General features: G+C 44.5%; 2 protein-coding genes across 2 annotated transcripts in view; one reads left to right on the top strand and one right to left on the bottom strand.

Moving 5' to 3' along the window:
- Positions 1-11,946, top strand: part of T265_13174 (hypothetical protein) — a gene marked incomplete at both ends in the record, with an annotated part of 80,969 nt that extends 69,023 nt beyond the window's left edge. The window contains 6 exons of the mRNA XM_009167595.1: positions 633-694; positions 5,023-5,253; positions 6,213-6,379; positions 9,676-9,729; positions 11,497-11,635; positions 11,775-11,946. Of these exons, the coding sequence (XP_009165859.1) occupies positions 633-694; positions 5,023-5,253; positions 6,213-6,379; positions 9,676-9,729; positions 11,497-11,635; positions 11,775-11,852 (731 nt within the window). The remainder of the gene's footprint in view (positions 1-632; positions 695-5,022; positions 5,254-6,212; positions 6,380-9,675; positions 9,730-11,496; positions 11,636-11,774) is intronic.
- A 1,902-nt stretch (positions 11,947-13,848) lies between these two features.
- On the bottom strand, positions 13,849-16,785 carry T265_03160 (hypothetical protein; the record flags this gene model as incomplete). Its single annotated transcript, XM_009167573.1, has 6 exons — positions 13,849-14,178; positions 15,518-15,571; positions 15,614-15,886; positions 15,926-16,296; positions 16,338-16,668; positions 16,702-16,785. The coding sequence occupies 6 exons, from the start codon at positions 16,783-16,785 to the stop codon at positions 13,849-13,851; spliced, it is 1,443 nt and encodes a 480-aa protein (XP_009165837.1).
- Between the last annotated feature and the right edge of the window lie 2,487 nt (positions 16,786-19,272).

Raw genomic sequence — 19,272 nt, 5'->3', positions numbered from 1 at the left:
GTAATAACATATACAATCTACCAAAATTGTTGCAGATGGATGTATCCCCTAACAAAAGCACGTGTTCACATTCAGAAGCCCGTTTTCGTCGACTGTTAACGTTTACCAATACTGGTCGTTTGTTGCTAAATGAATAATGAATACACTTCCGGTTTCCCACCGGTAGAAGCCATGTTCTACTGTCATACAGTGGTTACGCTGTGAATCTTGCAGAGGATATACAGTTTTTTCACCTGAGAAGTTATGGAAAGACAACCATGAAACCAACATTAAAAGGTCCTCTTAGCTGCTTTCGTCCCAAGTAAGGATAACGCCAAAGATAATGCTTGGACTACTAATTCCTTGCCACCCTCCCCAAGTTGTAAAATAGCAATATAGATTAATATAAATATAAAAATAATATCTAACAATATAATTATAATAGGTAATATATATAATATATAATATAACAATAATATATAATATCCAAGGTAAAAGCTTAGCTTAGACTGATACCCTTGTGACAATGCAGCCATGGGACATGATTTTATGGACTGGTGGTATAGGTCAGTCATGCAGAACCTCAGGGCTCCATTCATCCAGCATAATGAACCAGGAATTATAAAAATATGCTATCCACTGTTCTGTTCTAGACGAGCAATCGTGCGTGAAACTTAGAAATTCAGACAACGACTATATCAATGCCAGTCTACTGGTAAGTTCCTCCGGTTAAAGAAAATTTATGACAGGAATAAACTTGTGCACTTTATTAACACTATATTACGTTACAGTTTCCAAAAGTAAAGAAGAGTAAAGTACTTTTTGTACCTTCTAACCTGATATATTTCTGATGTGTTCGGTTGAAAGTACCATAGAGAACTGGACCATATTCATTTCGGCGTAAAATAATCCCCGAATTCAGGTGGATCCACTTCGCGTAAATGAGAATCCTAAGTGGGTGAATCCGATTAAGACCTGATGATTGTTGTTCCAAATCAAACAACACAATAAGTCACCGGCATCTTGAGTTACTTACACACAAAATCTACTAACCGATTATTGAACCTAGCACCGTGTTATCCTTTATCGAATATCCATTTCCGCACAAACGGGAACCCATGATTTGTCCGATTGTACTGCACCCATCAAATTCACTGTTTTGTGAAAAAATCCCAAAGGAACAGGAAATTCAGTATCCCAGTCCACTTAATCCTGATCGACTGAGCAGATCTCATGTCATACAGAAGTGAGCAAAGTAATATTGCTCTTGAAGCTCCGATTTGGAGGCCACGATGTGTACGTGAACGAAGCCTCTTATTGAGGTCTACCTGATTCTGATTAGTGTATCAAGATATCGAAAGTAAACATCCCGTACATCATATCCGTCCCGTTACTTATTGAGTCATTTTTGAGCCAACGGTCCAATGACCTTGACACTTCTGGTGACAACTCGTGTTGTATCCACAAAAACCTCGGCTCAGTCGGTCTGCATTACATGAAAGTAGTTCACAGCCTTGGTGGGGATCACTGGACACGAAACGTTAAGTGGTGTTCCTGTGCATCCTTCGTATATGACGTTTTTTCTAGTCCTCAAGCAACTGGGTAGAGCAACTGAGATTTTTTCACCCCTCGCATACAACACAAAGTATACTCTCTTCGGACACCATTATCATTTAGTCGACTATTCTGAGCGGAAAGCCTAATGGACTGATATCAGTTTTTCACTTTCCTTGTCACTTCGAACTACTCCAGGGGATAGATGGATAGATAGATATATGGACAGACCACATACTATCTGCGTCGTACAACTATCTGAATTCCTTTTACCCGAAGGTACAATACCTCCGAAAGGACAGTTCTAAAACCGACAGTATGCCCAACTGATGGTTAGTAACTGGAACCGACAAATGCTCCAAAATGTTAACATTTTCCCCACTCTTCCGTCACGAATGTAAGATATTCAGTTTGGATAAATAAAGAATATAAATAGTAGTGCTGAAAAGACGTTGACTGGCTAGTTTTCGGTCAGTGTCGTTTTATTTCGATTTTTTGTGCACATAGTTCTGTCTGACTTAATTTAATCAACAGCGCCTCGCTCACCGCCAAAACCCTGGGGGTTGTGTTCCGTAATAGGATTCGGAAGGATTTGATCGAGTGAATTCGATGACTAATGTCCAATGTACCGGATATTGTCAATGCAGTACTACGATGTGATCTTTGACCCAATAGCTTTCCTGATAGCGTTTGGACTGTGCACTTTGGCACACAGGCATCCGCCTCTCCTGCCAATTTAGGCATCTTCCCATCAGCGTGAGAACTCGTAGGCTACATAAAAGGCAGATGGATTGGACAACACAAGTTCATGCTTTCACGAAGAAAATTCCCTGTTGACTGGTATGAGACGTAGCCCAGGTGCAGTATAAGCAAGTTTTAACGCAGAACATATCTTGCAATAATGTTGTTGCCTTTGGACCAAAGAATCAATGGTATGTCTTCCTTGCTGGCTGAATGAAACAGGGCTCCGGCTCTAATGTGAATTTCAATGAAACGCTCTCAATGACCGTTCCACAGAAGGATTTTTTTTCAGAAACTCCTTACGCTGGCTGGCATAGGCTGTACAGTGCTCCCGCTCTACAGAATAGCTCCTTTATCAGTCAACGCGTATGAGCTGATGAACTGTAAATATTGACCTCTCCATGTGTTCTTATGGTAGATAGAACGCTGTAAGGTCACCAACATCGACTCACTCCAGTTTGTTGGGATGGTCTCTTTCACTGAGACAGAAGCAAATAAGTTAGACAATCATGACTAAGAATTTCGCCTTCCCTTTAGAGGGAACGGTTGAAAAATCCCCAAGACCAGCATCTCAGTTACGTTCGAGAGAGGAATCATCAGGCGTTTCCAATTCACTCCCCAGGGCTGAGTTGCGGGTACAGATTCGGGCTGAGCAATCGAAATCGGCAACGAAGCATTAGCGTGAAACACTGATGCTTTATTGTCGACGATGATGATGATGAGCCAACTTGCTGTTAAAAGTGCTCAGACCAAAGATTCATGCTCTTTTCCTTTCTAGAAATAAGCGAACCGTTGTTTTCAGTGGTCATCTCGTACATCAGAGGCCTAATTTGGCGAATCATCTTGCAGAATTTCGGACACTACATTCCACATCAACATCAGGCGACTTTTTGTCCGAAATGAACTTCAATAGGTGGTTCTGGTAAACTGGTTTCACATCAAGGTCCGAGAGCTTCTCAACGGCCGGGCAAGATGTGCGCATCTTGAGCGCCCATGAAAAGCGCAGCAAGAAGTAGAAACGTATAAACACGTGGTCTGAATCCATATAGGTGTTCCAGAATGACAGATAACTAGTAATGAACCCATTCCACCTGTGACTATCTTTGCTGAAGGTTGACTGGCACGCCGGAGATGACATCAGGTGACCAATCGGCTGTGGTTGTTTCGGAAGTTAAAACTAGACAGTAATAGCCTATTGTCAGCACATAACTGCTGTCTCGATTCTACTTGAAGACAAGCACGCAAATGAACCTCAGCGGTGCAAATTCTACTTACGCACTCATATATCTGACAACCACACAAAATCTGAGCTCTTAATCCCCTGCAATAAAGAGCTCTGTCTTTGAGAGTATCAGAGCTACAACTTGTTTGGGCGTAAGCAGATACGATGAATAGGCAGTAATTATCGATGAGTTTGTGGGATGCTCCCACACATATCCTCAAACGACGACACAAAAAAAGTATTGACTCGCAGCTAGTCAAGTAGAGGCGCTCCAACTCATTGAGTTAAAAAAAAATATTAAACCCAGCAGAACCAGGTGCAGCAGTCTCTGGGTCACCGGAGTTGCGCAATTGTCAGCTGTTGGGACGGTACCTGGGACGGTCGTACTTGGGTCTGCAATACTTATTTCAAAATGACAGCGCACTTCAGCTTGAAGCCGTCTTCATGTAAGAACAGCCTGCCTTCATGGTTGTCTCAGAGTACAAACGGCAAGGGCTGCCATGTGAAATGAGCGTCGGGGGTTGATGATTGATTTCGAAGTGTCTACTGTCATGGCGGACGGATCCAACAGCCCCTAAGAACGCGCCCATTGAGATGTCGCCGGGATAAGGGATAGAAAAAGAACGAGCGTCTGAGAGAGGCAGAAGGGAGGCATCAGCAGTTTCTTGTTTCCGCCTAACCGCCCTGCTCAAACTAGCAAATAGGACGACTTGGCTAATGACACTACGTGACGACCGATGGGAAGTGCGGTCATTTTAATTGTCCAATTTATGATCCCACGTAAGCTGGTATATTGCAATGGCTCTCGCGTCTAGACAGAAGAGTGGTCAAAAATCGCTACCAAAGCTCTTCGCTGAAAAGCTTAGGCGCAATGCAGTGGTGTTTGGCGCAGTAAGGCGCGGTAAGCTGCGGTCCCTTTGTGACGGGTGGCGGAGCCCCCCCAAGGGTGAACGTGGTAGCCCAGAGGCTTTCCATATTAGCTGGCTTATCCTTATGAGCAAGTAAGTTCTACATTGGTGCGACACAAAAATTTCGCAGGTAATGAAAAACGTACAAGTATCTTGAATTTTCAGACAAACTTATCTAGAAATTCAACGATTTAAGAGGCGCACGTTCCAAACAACAATGTGAATCTTACATCCACTTAAAATACTTCACACTGGTTGGAAAACAATGATATTTAATAAAACTGGTCAAAACTATTTCTTTGATTTCATCAGTAGTCCGTTGTGAAAGTGAAGTTCTATTAGTTGATGAAGCTGAACATAAGGTTGACGGAAACTCGGGGACTGCGTATACCTGATGAGCCCCAAGAAGGGCTGTCGAAGAGTTTTCAGCAACCTTGTGAGTAGTTTCCTTAATGAAAACTGATGACCTATTCTTCTCCACAAATACATGTTGGACAGAGTTGAAGTCCTACGCGAAGCGTGGGATTCTCTACCGATTAATTCACGTTCACATTCTTTAACCGAAACCCAGCTCTCCGGGTTAATGAACAACCTTGTCTCTAAATCTCTTTTTTCTAGTATGACCACACTCCACGCAATCCGGTCTACATTGCCACTCCAACTCCTTTGATGGAGTCATTGGCTGACTTCTGGGAGATGGTGTGGGAACAAAGCAGCGTTGTAATTGTCTGTCTGGAGCGCACGAACGAACTAAAGCAGCCTGCAGAGCTTACAAGTGCCCCGGAAATGACGGACGTCTCTTTACAATACTGGCCAAATGAAGGTATCCAAACTTACGGGAGTTTCGAGGTATGTTTGAATTGCTAGAATGCAGGAACGTTTTGCTGACTGTTTGATTCCAACACTGGTTGAAGACCATAAGCGTAAGTGTATTCACCATTTCACATGTATCTGGGGGAACCAGTCACTTGCAGACAGCAAATAGATCTTCCCACACCACTTGATGGAAGATAGTGGAGGCTCGTCCCTGGAAGTCACTTTGACTGCACAAAACATACAATAAAAGTATGAATCTAGACTAGCCTGTGTAATCGCTCTGCCCTCACTTCCAGTCAACCTGGTGTATGAGTCCTGGGTTCATAAGCCACTCACAACGATCTTTTTCGGTTAGCGAGCACATATTCACTGTTTGCAACCCCTCTCTCAATCTTCAATACACAAATCGTGTTTTTTGTGGGATTTCGTCCTGTAAGTGAAGCCAATCTATGCTGAAAAGCCGAGAAGCCCTGTACAGCTGCTGTTTCATCCTTATTGGGAATCATCAGCAGTGCGCATCTCAGAAACTCCGAAGAGTCTCGAGTTAATCACACTGCTGATCAGCCACTCGTGGCCGAACGGTTAAGTGTTCAAACTACTAGCCGGGAGGTCGCGAGTTCGAGACTCTTCGGAGTTTCGTGAGATGCGCACTGCTGATGATTCCCAATAAGGATGAAACAGCAGCTGTACAGGGCTTCTCGGCTTTTCAGCATAGATTGGCTTCACTTACAGGACGAAATCCCACAAAAATCCCAAATCTCCTCAAACTACCAACACAAATCGTGTGTTTATAAGGATTCAGTCTGAGATATCTTCGTAGTTGATGTTTGATTTGATAACTGTGACCCGTGGTTCGAACCGTAAGCTGGCTTTTTCATTGTTCTTGTCCAGATTTGGACGACCCGACAGTTTCCATTCACCTCGATTTTGAGGTTTGATCTGAAAAAAGTGATTTCAATTAAAAAATGTCAATATATTGTTTTGTTTATCAGGTGCATCTAGTATCGGAGCATAGCTCCTGTGAAAACTACATAGTACGTTCATTCTACCTGAAGAACTTGGCTACTGGAGAGACGCGCACAGTGACCCAGTTCCACTACCTGACCTGGATAGACTCGAATTTAAAGGCGCAAGTCAAACCACTGTTGGAGTTCAGACGGTGAGTTATTTCCTTGATTTCACTGCGACTGACATGGCTGAATCCAAATGGGGGGTCTCAACCACTTCCCTACCAGTTCTTTGTCGGTTTGCCAGCTCAGGAGTCAGTCTTGCTTTAGCACATAACAATGGCAAGGTCGCATTTGTGATTGGGCGGAACTTATGCAACTTAGCCAACTCAGTAGTAGCAGAAACGGTGTACATCATATGTCACATTACCCTTAGAGGCATACGTCTTTCAGACTGAGATGCATACCCCTGGGTATGATTATTCTGTGCAGCAAGACGGTTCGACACTGTATATATGGCTGGGGCAGCTCGTAAATAACAAAGGAAAACGGGCAACGGGTTTATACCTCGATTCACTCGTTACCATGACCAAAAAACTTATTGCAATCACTTGCTAATGGACAAAAGGAAGAGTGGGCAGTCTGGACTCAGTTTGTACCGGATGTCACGGGAAAACCTCGGTACTATGTTGAGCATGGTGAGGAGATTTATGAATCAAAGTCCAACGCTGTCTTTTGGTTCATCAACTTCACAAAATTGGAGATTCTTCATGCAACGGATGAGGTTTGAACCAACAATCCAGATGAAACTTGATGTTTGCAACACAGAGTCAGAATTTACGCCCTCAACCCCGCACTGATAATGTCAGCTCGACTGGTGATGGAACGTTTGCAATCCAACTGCCACTCCCGGCAGACAGACCAAAACGCAACAGAACTATTCATTCACAGGGAAGTCTTGCACAGCTCCCGGTCTCTTCATGTATTATTACAAAGAATGAAAAGATGTGCGGAGATATCGCTTGAACACCAGAATATAAGTAGTTCTGGGACTCCGACCCAGTGATGTAGAATCTTCCTCTGTAATTAGCACAATAACGCTTGCCAGCTCTTTTTATTATTTCGAACACTTCGCCGCTTGTATTAGGGAAGAAGTGGAGCCAAATCAGTGTTACACAGCAATACGATTAAACCTACCATACAATGGAAGCCTACATTAGATCACTTGCCTCTAGGAACGCTTGCTTCTGTCTGGGACAATAAAACAATTATTAACGTCGTCCACTGTCGCAGAGGATTTACGTCCCTTTATGAATGAAAAGCTTTCCTAAGTGAACTATTTCCGTTGAAGTCGAGGTACCCAAATAAATCCCATCATGATTACACAACAAGACAATTATATTTTCATAATGTACTACTCATAAGGTTACTGAGAACATCGCAAACGAGAGATTCAGCTGGGTTCCAGGTGAGTCTCTCGAGAAACCAAATTAGTTTGCAAATGAGTATCTATTCGCTAAGGCAATGATATCTTCCAAACTTTTGTGAGACTGAGGAAGAGTTGCGTGAGGTGAATCTGACAATACTCCACCTCGTACCAGCATGCCAAGTTTGTGTCCAGAACAGAAAACCTTGGGGCAATGGACCACGCAATTTCTAACTTCTCACTCTTGCTGGACCCCCATATCCTTAGTTCTATGCTTCATATTATACGAGCTATTATTACAGTCGTAACCAGGAGAAATCTTCACGTGGTCAGTTAAGCGTGCTTGACTGTTTTGAGAAAAGTTGAGCACTTTGAACCCTCCCACGAGTCCGATACTGGTAAGCCAACAAACCGATATCTTGGTCATCTCATTTAAGACACATAGAGAGTGGGGAGAATCCCATATCCTAAACGACTACGTCTCCGTTATGAAAATCTGAAAACTCAAACTTTGTGTACGAAACCCGCATCCAGTCAGTTCTCGACACCCTCCGTCTATTCAGTGACTCCGCTGACAATTTTCTTGACAAATTGAAATCGTTGTTTTACTGTGGTGTGTATGAATTCCACAGACTGATGGAAACTCGATGCAACTCTCCAAGCTGAGTGAACCTGATAAGGACAATAACGAATTACGGATGTCGATTGACCGTATGAGCGACTGTACTTACAGCGTGCTACTGTACTTGGCGTTTTTTGAGAGAGGTGACCGAATAAGTTAGACTCCAGCTGTCCTCTGTTGGTAGTTGATCAGGTGGCTGTTGATCTGTCCGCCGAGCTTGGCAATTGATTTGCACCATTCAAGGAGATATCTTCAGTGCGCTGTTGGTTGGACGACCCAACCAGCCAATGCACGCGAGCTACCAATATTCCAACACATTTCCAAATGTCCTCTGTCTAATAAACAATCTCCTGAATTAAATTGTGCAATCGGCAACTCTTCTCACAAATCATTGTTTATCCTGGCTCTGGATGAAAAAGCTACACTGTAAGAGGTGTTTTCTTTCGGTGATTCTTACAATGAACCGGTTGTGAAGCATCAAGTCAGTAAATGGAAAAAAATGTAACAGTTCTTTCGGCTGCATCGACAGATGGAAGACCAAGTCAAATCCCATTCTGTTTCGCGACAACTACAGGTGTAAATTTTTAACAACATACTTAACAGGCATGGTATGCACGGGCTGGTCACAAGGAATCTTTGGGAGTACAAGCAACATATTGAGGTTCATTATCCATCAATCAATTTATTAGCTGTAAACCGTGTACCATAGGTACATCGGTTCCAGCTGCTACAGTTTCAATCACCGGAGAGGGTTCGAGAGAATCGGCCAAGCCTTGGAGAACTGGTTAGATACGCATTGAAGGCGATAGCTTTGACGCATGAGCACCATCGACTACGCGATTGGGTAATTTCTGTCAATGTCATTAACCATTGGTGAGTTGAGTCCCGGGGTCTCTATCCAGGAAGGCGGCAGTTGTCAACCCGACTAAATTTACTGGTTAGTGTTTTCATACTTCATTGCCAGGTTATACGCTGTCCACCTCCCTGTCGCTTCCACTCAGTCCATCATGGAGTTGTGCCGTCAGGCTATAGAAGGCATGTGCAAGGATTCCGATCCAGTGCTGTACCAACTGGTTGTTGCAGGGATCAAGTTGAGCCCTTCGACTAAGTTGAAAAAAGTTTAGTCCACCAACTTCGTGTCAGCAATTGATGAGGGCATTCATTGATAGTCGAGTGGTTAGACAGCTGTTTGATTCCATCAGACGGAAACAACGTTTTAAACAGAAACGCCGCAGTTTCTCAAAGGTGCAAAATGATCCTGATTGGGGCCTATAGTGGTATTTCTGTACTGTTGCTTCTAGTGTTAAACCAAAGCAAACAACTACCAAACGAAAATAAGCTTAGGACAAGAGAACTGCCTCCTGTGTGGGCAGTCAACTCATTGAAGATTAATTTTGTCTGTAAACTTGTTTCACATCCCACACCTTTCATACACTGTTTTCCATGACCCCTTATTTCAGCAAGGTCAATCGTTCTTTTCGCGGCTTGATGAGTCCCATCGTCGTCCATTGTATGTAAGTCACCACTGGTTGGTTTGATGAAAGGATGAGTCATCTTAAATCACTACAACTTAACGTCCAGTATTTCGATGTGTTCCGTTTTGACCGGTGAGCGGGAGAGAACAGCAAATGGCGAAGAAAATCGCGAAGGCCCTAGCTCACATAGTGCGCCTGGATAGAGCCTGTTCACAGCAATCAAACAGTGCCAGGCAGATGAAATGAACATTTGGAGACAGACCACCCTGTTGGCTATCCGCCTGTTCTTCGAAGGTAAAATGTTTCCAACCTGTATCCATTGTTAAGCGACAACGTAGGTAATCGGCTATCAAAGCGGAGAGCTTTTCGGATTTCCAGTACAAGTTGATTCGGTTCCTTAGGATGAAATACGGGTGAATAATCTTGGTCTACACATTCATATCGCGACAAGTAGAGCTTCTTAGGAAATTCTCACGACTCTTGTTGAGCTACTGTATTTCATAGGGAAGTGTCCTAGCATGGTTACTGTAGATATGATGAGTCGGGTGAACATGTTATGAGGCGCACAGTTTCACAACCAGGACGTTAAGATCGGTGCAACCGAGCAAGCACCGTATCCGCAATCCGTTATTGGGATAGAGAACGAAAATAGCCTAAGGCGGTTCTGACAGCTGACATTCAGTGGTGCATCATCATCATTTGACGAATTAAATCACCAAATACCTGTTAAAACACACTGGGGGATTCGTCGGCGAGCGTTTTACCGAATAACCAGCAGTGTAGTAGTTAGTACATCTACAAAATCAAGACCACTATTTGGTTTCATTTTTCTTCCTGCAGCTTGTGAATGACAGTTATGATGTGCGATGTGAATCAGTAACCTGTACTACTTGCCTTTGCTTGAATGCACACAGAATTCTGTAGTACATGTTTAGTTCATCCACGACTGCAGCTTACAAATTATGGACGCGATTCGACCCCCTTGTCCCAACAAACGGTTGTCTTTTTCTGTAATGTACATTCACCATTACAACGCCTGTAGCATACTCTCGGTCTCAGAAATCCAATCGAAGATGGTCGTTTTGGTAAATCAGGCTATCAAGTCGAGTGCCAGTCATGTAACTACCCGAATCGAAATGGTTAATCCGAACAGCACAGCAGACGACGTCCGATCACTGGTTGCTACTTTGCTTGCAAGTCTTGTAAGACCTCACTGCCTGAGGGCACAAAGTGATCCGACAATCACCGTCTGAAGACTTGTGTTGTCAAGCTTTTGGGCCAAACTTGTGGTAACACTGCAACCTGCTAGTAATCCTGGTGTTGTCAGTTTAGCCCACCGAGATACCACGACTTCAGGTTGCTCCCGACGTTAAATACTGCTTCTGTAGAGGACACGCAATGTGGACGGTAGACAGTGTGGCGTATAGTGTAGCGGTACAGAAATTGTGATAGGATTTGGTCGCAGTTGGGCGTAAACGATCGACACGGATGAACGACGGAGCACTGTTTCATGATATGCTGTCAACAAACCAGGGGACATGAAAGCTATGAATGCACTTGTTTTGTAGATCCATTCATTCGAAAATCAATATCATCAAAGCTAAGATGTGACACTACGAGAGATTTCTGTAGTTTTAAGTGGCGACACGTTCACTTTCATCGTAAAAAAACCATACCGACAAACCAACTGCCTCAGCCGAAGAAAAATCACACCATGTAATAATAAGAGGCTGTCTGCAGTCAAACGGTCGTGTTGATTTGTTGAATCACCTCATGACTGAAACACCATTTTCACCTTTTTTTCAGTGACGGTTCAGGAAGAACTGGTACATACATTCTGCTGGACCTTGTACTAAATCGTATAGCGAAAGGCGTAAAGGAGATCAATATTGCTGCTTCACTTGAGCACATCCGTGACCAACGTCAGGGAATGGTGCAGAACAAGGTGCGTTTTATTTGTGCCTAGATTTTTTCGTGCAAATATGAACTTAGTGTATGTATAATCATGATTTTTATGAAATGCAGTCTACTCGGGCTCGTAAATCAGTACTACAAAGTTGTCCTTATCTACTTTATCCCACCAGGAACAGTACGAATTCGTTTTCATGGCTGTCGCCAAGGAGGTAGATGCAATGTTGAAGGCGAGCGGTCAAAACAGCTGAATTGTCATCTCCGTACCCGCGAGACTACCAAATCCAAAAACCTGATCAAATTCAAACAAAACCTGATGGTGCAAATAAACCATGCATTTCACATTGTGTTCTCCGGTAAGGTGACCTTGCCGATATGGCAAAAAGCGTTTCCCCGGCGTTAGAGTGAGAGGTCTTCTAGAGTGAATTAAGTAGTTTGAAAATGAATAAGTTTCTGTTACCTACCACAAACCTCACACCTGGGATGCTTTTTATCAGGGTCAATGTATGTACGAAGAAAATTATATCTCAACCGGAATGTCTAATAGCGAATGTGTCATTGGATTTAACACCTCGTCCATCCCTCTTTGTTGGTCAATGCTGTATCTGCCTCTTACCAAACCAGGAGAGTGACTACTTGTGCATCGATCCACCAACTGCTCATCCCAGCCTTTGCGCTATCCATACCTTCGAAAATAACTCTTGAGTTTGATGCTAAGGAATAAACGTTAGTAGTTCTTGGCATTTCTATGCCAAGCTCCTCTTACTCAAAGCGAAGCCCCTCCTCCGATTTGGCAGCCCCTCAGTTTATGATGAAAGTCGTCTTTTTCATGAAGTTTAGCCACGTCATGACTGCCTCTAACACTGCATGTCCTGAGTTTTGAACTACCGAGTGTACGGAGATGCAAGAATGAACAGGCCAGTAACTCCGTATATCGAAGTACAGCGCTCATGAGTTACAGTTGAGACGAAACTGCTATTCACCATTTCTACCCCATATGGGGCGTCGCATACATGCAAGCGAAAAGATCGCCATCGAATCAAGCGTTGTGAAACGAAAACCTGTCTCAACTGCATATGACTGACAGGCATACATTGGTGAAATAGTTGCTCAGTAGCGATTCCGTCCTAACGGCTGCAAGCTATTCGGCGAGTTGATCCACTTTGTTCTTCAGGTCTTCCACTGTTGAATCCTCCCTGTTTTTCTGCGATTGAAACGTACCTGTGGCATCTCAGCCAACTCCCGTCCCAGATGCACTAGGTGCTCCACAATCAACTAGCCAGGTGCTCTCGCCAACCGCAACTGGGTACGAAGCGCCGGCTGCACACCTTCGACAAACTGGTCAGGCAGCAACTGCTGGCGCGACACTCTGTCCAGTCCCGGTAAGGCCCAATTCAGTGACTGTTGCAGGCAAAGAACACCGTTGGGTCACATCCCAGTTCCATCCTGGCCGTCTTGAACCGCCTCATAGCCTCCTGGCGGTTGGCCGGCGTGTCGAACTCCGTTGCGAGGGCTTCCTTCGCGACTGTCCAGTCCATCTTCCGAGTGCCCCTTCTGGCCGTAACCAGGGCTGCCTTCGCCCGGCCTCTCAGCGCAATAATTGTATATCTATCACAAGTGGCTATTCATTGGTTAGGCACATTACCATGAATGAGTGCTCATGAAAAACAGCCAGACAGCATAAGACGTCCAGATAATCAAAGTCAACCCGTATAATTGTTCACACGACCAATGCATATGGTGTCCACAATCCTTGGGTAAATTTTGAAGTATGAATTCAAGTAGAAAAGGTCAGGCAGGCAACACAATGCGAAATAGCATAACTCGAGTTAGAACGATTAATCGGAGCATATGACGAACAAACGGTACTCCTCCTCAGTTAACACATCCAAAAGCCTACCAAAGGGGTAGTAGTACGGAATTTATTGTACTGTCGAATAAAGAATGCGCCTACACTGCAATAGTCGTGCCCAGACATACTGTCGCACTGGACGTATCACTGCCAGAAGAGTGCTGTCTGCGAGGGCGAACATGATGTCCCCAACCCACTGCATGCGCTAACACGTAGCTATTCTCCACACTAAAGGATTTTCATATGATAAAGCCACAATGAGCCCAGTTTAGGTTAGAAGTAAACTGCACTAATAAAAATAGATATTCATGAGAACAGTCAGAATCTAAATTTCAGTTATACAAAATAACGGATAAAAAAGAGTTAACATCGGTGCGAATGGAAATGCAAAACTATCAAACGCCGCAAAAGTCGGTCAGGTAAGCAGGAAGGTCAAAGTCCAACGACTGAGCAATAGTTTTGGCAGCCTCAAAGCTGAGTAGACATCGGTATCGCGGGTTGGCCAAAGAATCTACATCGTTCAAACTAGCCGAGCCACTAAACATCCCGGTTGTGTACAAACCACCGATCGCATTTGCCGGGGATGCAGCAGAGAGCAATCCCAAAGCGGTGAGGCAAGCAACTTGGCTGACCAATAGACTGGTGCATAAGGTTGGTTCGGCTTGGTCTCGAAGTATGGCATGGAAAATGGCGAAAAGTCTATCCAGTGGGAATAATCGTGGTCCCTGAAGAAGAGCATTGGTCTGCACAAAAACGGGTGTAATGCATGCGAATTAGTTGTGAGCCGACGATATATGTATCACGAAAGGAATACTGAGTTGCTCATGAAGAAAAGGAAACAATTCAGTCCGCACAAAGTATATTTGAGCACATTGCTGCTAACATGACAACTGTAGCTCAATTGCGTTACGAGGAGCTAGAGATGAAAACCCCAAGACACATCAAAAGCTGCCTAGGCCAACCACTTACTACCTAGCAACAAGAGTTAAACAACCCGAAGTCTGATAAATACCCATTAAAACGTGTTTTGAATTGAAAACCCCCTAGTGTTCTGTATTATTCAGGTACCCATCGATCGTACTGCTGTCATGAAGCATAGAAACTCAACAGGTAAGAGAACAAACGTAACCTGCGCGAACAGGAATACAGCTTGCTTTTCAAGCAGATATGGCGTGATTTCACGCATATATAGTGAGTTTCTCGAGCCATCACAGCTGAGTACGCTGACCAGAACAAAAATTACTCGTGGGACCACAGCGTAACCACGAATGCACCAAAAATATACTACTCGTGAGTAGTCTAGAAAATTGTGAATATCCAGCGCAGTGGTCCCACAGAACGCCACGGCTCACGCCAGCTTGGGGTACGGCTGGAAATTGAGAGCACCCTATAAAATAGTCTTCATTTGCAACAAAGTCTTAAACAAAGCGATAGTAAATGCGCCTGATACGTTCAAAGGTGAGGTAACAGTAACAGGGGAGTACTTTTAAGAAGAAGCACTCCAGTGGAGAGGGAGAGACAAAATGAGAGACAAAATGTACATATGCTCAAAACGCGCCTAAACCTGCACACGTTCGCAAACAGCCCTCAGAGTCGAATTTATAATGGAAAAACGAAGAATAGGCCACTCACAAAAGCCAGCTACGAAAATGCTCGGACAGACGGCAACTTGCGAGTCTTACCCGTGTATGTCAGCAGGCAATGCGATGGATGCATAGAGAACACAATTTTGTGTGAAGATTTGACAGGGGTGTCCCGATAAAATGATATGCGCAACTAAACCTGGTGCTCTTAAGCAGCTAATGCGTTTGTTGACCTAATGAGAATCCTGTCCTGTTACCCGAGTTAGCTACTAACAGACTGTGATATCTCAATCACGACTAGTTCCAGCATGAATCTAGCAATCGTTGCAATAAACTATGGATTTCTTATCAATGTCCCTCACCTATATATAGCGTGAATTTTGCCCACCATTCAGGGAGAAAATTCAACAAAAACCGCTATAACTCATGTCCTATTTAAAATATGCAACAAAAACCCAAACATGGGTCCAGTAAAACTCACTCTTTCGGTCTTCTTTTCTCGACGTTTGCGTTGTGTGGACAGTTTTCCCGTATTCTGCAAGGGAAATGGATGGTACATATTGACACATTTACTCACCTTGACTAGAAACTTCTTGTCTGCTTCACGGGGGTTATATGAGGCCAAAAATGATGCGATAAGCATAAAGCGAGAGAAATAAGGCAACTCGAGGGTAGTGGCTGGGATAATGCCCTCACCATCAGCACATGCTGTGGATGATGACTGTGGACGCAGGTAGAGCGTTGCAAGAGAACGCTTCAAAGTAGGCTGAGCTAGCTTCCACTGACCCCACTCATCGTCAGGACCGACAAGGCCCTTAACCACTGGTTCTTCAAATGCTGGCCAATTCACCTGAAAAGCGGAGGTTCACGAATTTCACCTGAATCTTACCTGCATTAAGTGAATAATTTCACCAGCGCTGCGACAGACGGGGAAGCAGACAGTGAGTAATAAGTCCACGAATCTGCTGAAGCGTAATTCTGAAGCCTCTGGAGGTCGAAGCGACAATAGAATTTGCGTCATTTGATCTCGCGAGTAACTGCTCATTGCAAGGACAACAGGTTCAAGATGGAATGTACCCGAAGAGAACTTCTCCCATGGTGAGCGAGTGATCAGCAAAGTGACTAGACGAGCATCAATCCTATTGTCAACAAGGTTCAGATTATCCTGGACCAATGACCCGAGCCGTACTAGGAGGGGTAGCAAAAGTGGGTCGGAATCACGCAACTTCTCTGCTTGATCCAACACAAGTACAAGACTGACTGCGTAGTGGATAGAAAGGAAATGCCCACGAACAACCAACCTGGTGAAACGGGATCTGCATTTTTCATTGTCCTCAACAGATCGGACAATATTTCTACAAATGCCGCAGGGCCATCACAGCGGTAGGCAGTTGCGGTGGACTGAGGTGTGCATTTTGAGACGATAGAGTGTATAATGAGTTCGAAAAGTAGTTTGGACGACACATTCGCAGAAACTGAGTGAGTCGGTGAACAGCAACCCTCTAGGCAACTGACAAGTATCCACTTCTGTCCGTACAAACGTTGCAGTTGTGTGAATGTGGAAGAAAGAAGTACAGACTTTCCACAACCAGATGGGCCGGTAAGGACAATACACGAACTCACTGGATCATTCTTGGGCAACAATCAAGCAACCCCACTAGTTACCTGTCCCAGGAGAGCTAGTAACTCCCGTTGTTCCCGTTCTCGGCCAATGACATAACTGAATCCTGTATCACTGGCTGGTAACATGAAGAGGGGTGTCACAACCAAAGCTACAATACAAAGAGAATTATCTTTTAAACCGAAAAAATATGGCGATTCTGAATGCAAAAATTAAAGCACCATCGGACTTCTGTGCAAAAACACGTGATGACCACTAAAGGCAACCTAAAGTGATCATGACTTCACGGGAGTATGATCCCAAATTACGGGGAGGGAGCAGCTCTGATTCCTCAATCCAAAAGCGCCTGCTCTCTGAAAAAGATATCGTCTTCCAGTATCAGAAGACCCAAAGTTAACTAGTGAAAGTTAACTTAGTTGGATAAGGGACTGACTGCACACTGAGTACCAGCCACTGTGACATGTAATCCGCAAGAGTTGGAAGTAAGATTCTTGTAAAGCAGTAGACTGGAACTCCACCTGTATTGGTCCTTAAGAATTCATGAGGCGCCACGAGTAACATGGGTAGAACAGCTGCTCCAGGTCTAAAAAGGTCAGTGACTTTCCCGCTGCTTTGATCGGATCTACTCTTGCGTCGACTCCAGACTAGATCGTTTGTTGTCCTTTCACATCTCCCTTTGACAAGGTATCAAAAACGCGGCCACCAAGGTTACAGAGCTAGTACCACAGCTTTGTAGAGTGATATTCTGAAAACAAAGCCACGAAAAACTAACCAACAAGCATAACGTTCAAACAATCATAAACGCACCGTAAGAACTATAAAAGAAAAATACCAGTGTAGAACAAAACCACCATCTCCCTAATAACCGAGTGGGCGTTCTACCAGAGCGGCACTACCTGTCAGGCGCATGTACTTGAAACTCACGCTGGTTAGAGGACGGACTTCCGAAAAAGGGTTAGATTAGGCAGTTAGTTTCTGTTGGATGAGGATCCACTGGTCCTTCTTCCAGTTGGAAATGTACAATACACGGGATCCAGAAGTGTAGGTTTGGGATGTAAGTGCTGGATGAGTACCACGTGACATTTCTTCCGACCAACTGGAAGATTGCTATCCACTGACCACTTGCATACTATGTACAATCCTGAGGGTGGGGCGAATGTACATGTGAAAGTAACACATACCTCTCCTTTGACGCTTTTGGAAAACAATCGATCGGAAAGTAAATCGCCCGTGATAGTACAGAAAAGCAGGTACTTCAGTAGAGGATCCGTTGGATCCCACAGGATAACAACAAGTCTGACGACTTCCTGTTCACCCACACTTATTGCTAATTTACCGAGAAAGCATAACTTTTATAATTATCTGCACATCGCAGCTATTTTCCTCAGCGAAATGTGAAGCATCAAGAGAAACGACGTGGCGTAGTCCCATCAAGATTTGTCATACAGCCGTATCTCGCTGAAGCAATTCCATTCAGCCTGCCAGATTTGGCCCCAAAGGATTGCTTACCAACGGTTGAGGTCATTAGAAAATTCTTACTTCTCACTTCTATATCAATGACAGCAGAAACCTTCCATATATGGGACAACCATTTGAAACGCATAAGTCCCGAGGATGTAACATCAACCATTCTGCGGACCAGCTCCTGACAAGATAACAAAAACCCGTCCAGCTGTAGCACCCTCCCAGTGCTTAGCTGCCATGCCACCTGAATGGAGCACGAGGGCTAGGATACTGTCAGGTTGCCCAAACATAGACGGGGAGAATCAAGATGCATAGGTCGGGTTTGAACCACGGATCTTCCGGTCAGTAAATTCGCGCTCCAACTAGTAAGCCATCTCGCTCACTCCCGACCAAATGCTTCCACCTTAATCTGGTGGTTGAGTCTTAAGGTTGCAGCGATCCCAAGGTTATGCTGCTGGAACTTCGTTTCTCAAGGCTTAACCAAAGTCGCAGAAAAGAAGCGAAAAGAACGGCAGGGAGGCCTAGTAATACAAAGTACTGTATTATAAGACAGTCTATAGGTTACATCTTACTGTTCTCCCCTACATGATTGAAAGTGGTAAGTGGTTCCTCCGGGCGACTGGTGTGCCTACATTTGCGGTACAATGACCTCCACAGAATAAGGACCACTTGGGGAAAGTCGGCCCTAAAAACTGCATTATCCTCCAGAGAAAAAGAGTCGTCCAGTTCGGTTGTCTTCCGGCCAATAAACCCTGTGGCGAAGTGCACCTGTTCCAGATGCTACAGCTTTGTTCGCCGGGGATAAGGAGAACAAGGTAATGAGAGCTACTCGTTGGAGGCGAGGGTTCAATTCGTCCTTTGACGCTGAATGCTTCTGTTTTGTCGGTATCAGGAAGGTCAGCTTCCTGAAAGCAACCACTGAATGCCCGAAATCTACCAAGACTCTCAGGTCCGCTAGATGTTAACCAGATAGACAACGCTCCCTCAATATGCAACGCGTCACAGCCTTGTATCAAACCCAGACAGCGCGAGTCAGCGTTGATCAAGGTCAGACAACGCCCCCGCAATATGCAGCACGTCGCAGCCAGACCGTGCGCGTCAGCATTGGACCAAGTTCAGACAGTGTCCTTCCAATAAAAAGCTTGAGGCCG

Source organism: Opisthorchis viverrini (genome assembly GCF_000715545.1).
Source record: "Opisthorchis viverrini unplaced genomic scaffold opera_v5_43, whole genome shotgun sequence".
Lineage (NCBI taxonomy): Eukaryota > Metazoa > Platyhelminthes > Trematoda > Opisthorchiida > Opisthorchiidae > Opisthorchis > Opisthorchis viverrini.
Note: the sequence above shows the minus strand (reverse complement) of the source record. Positions and strands in the feature narration are given on the sequence as shown.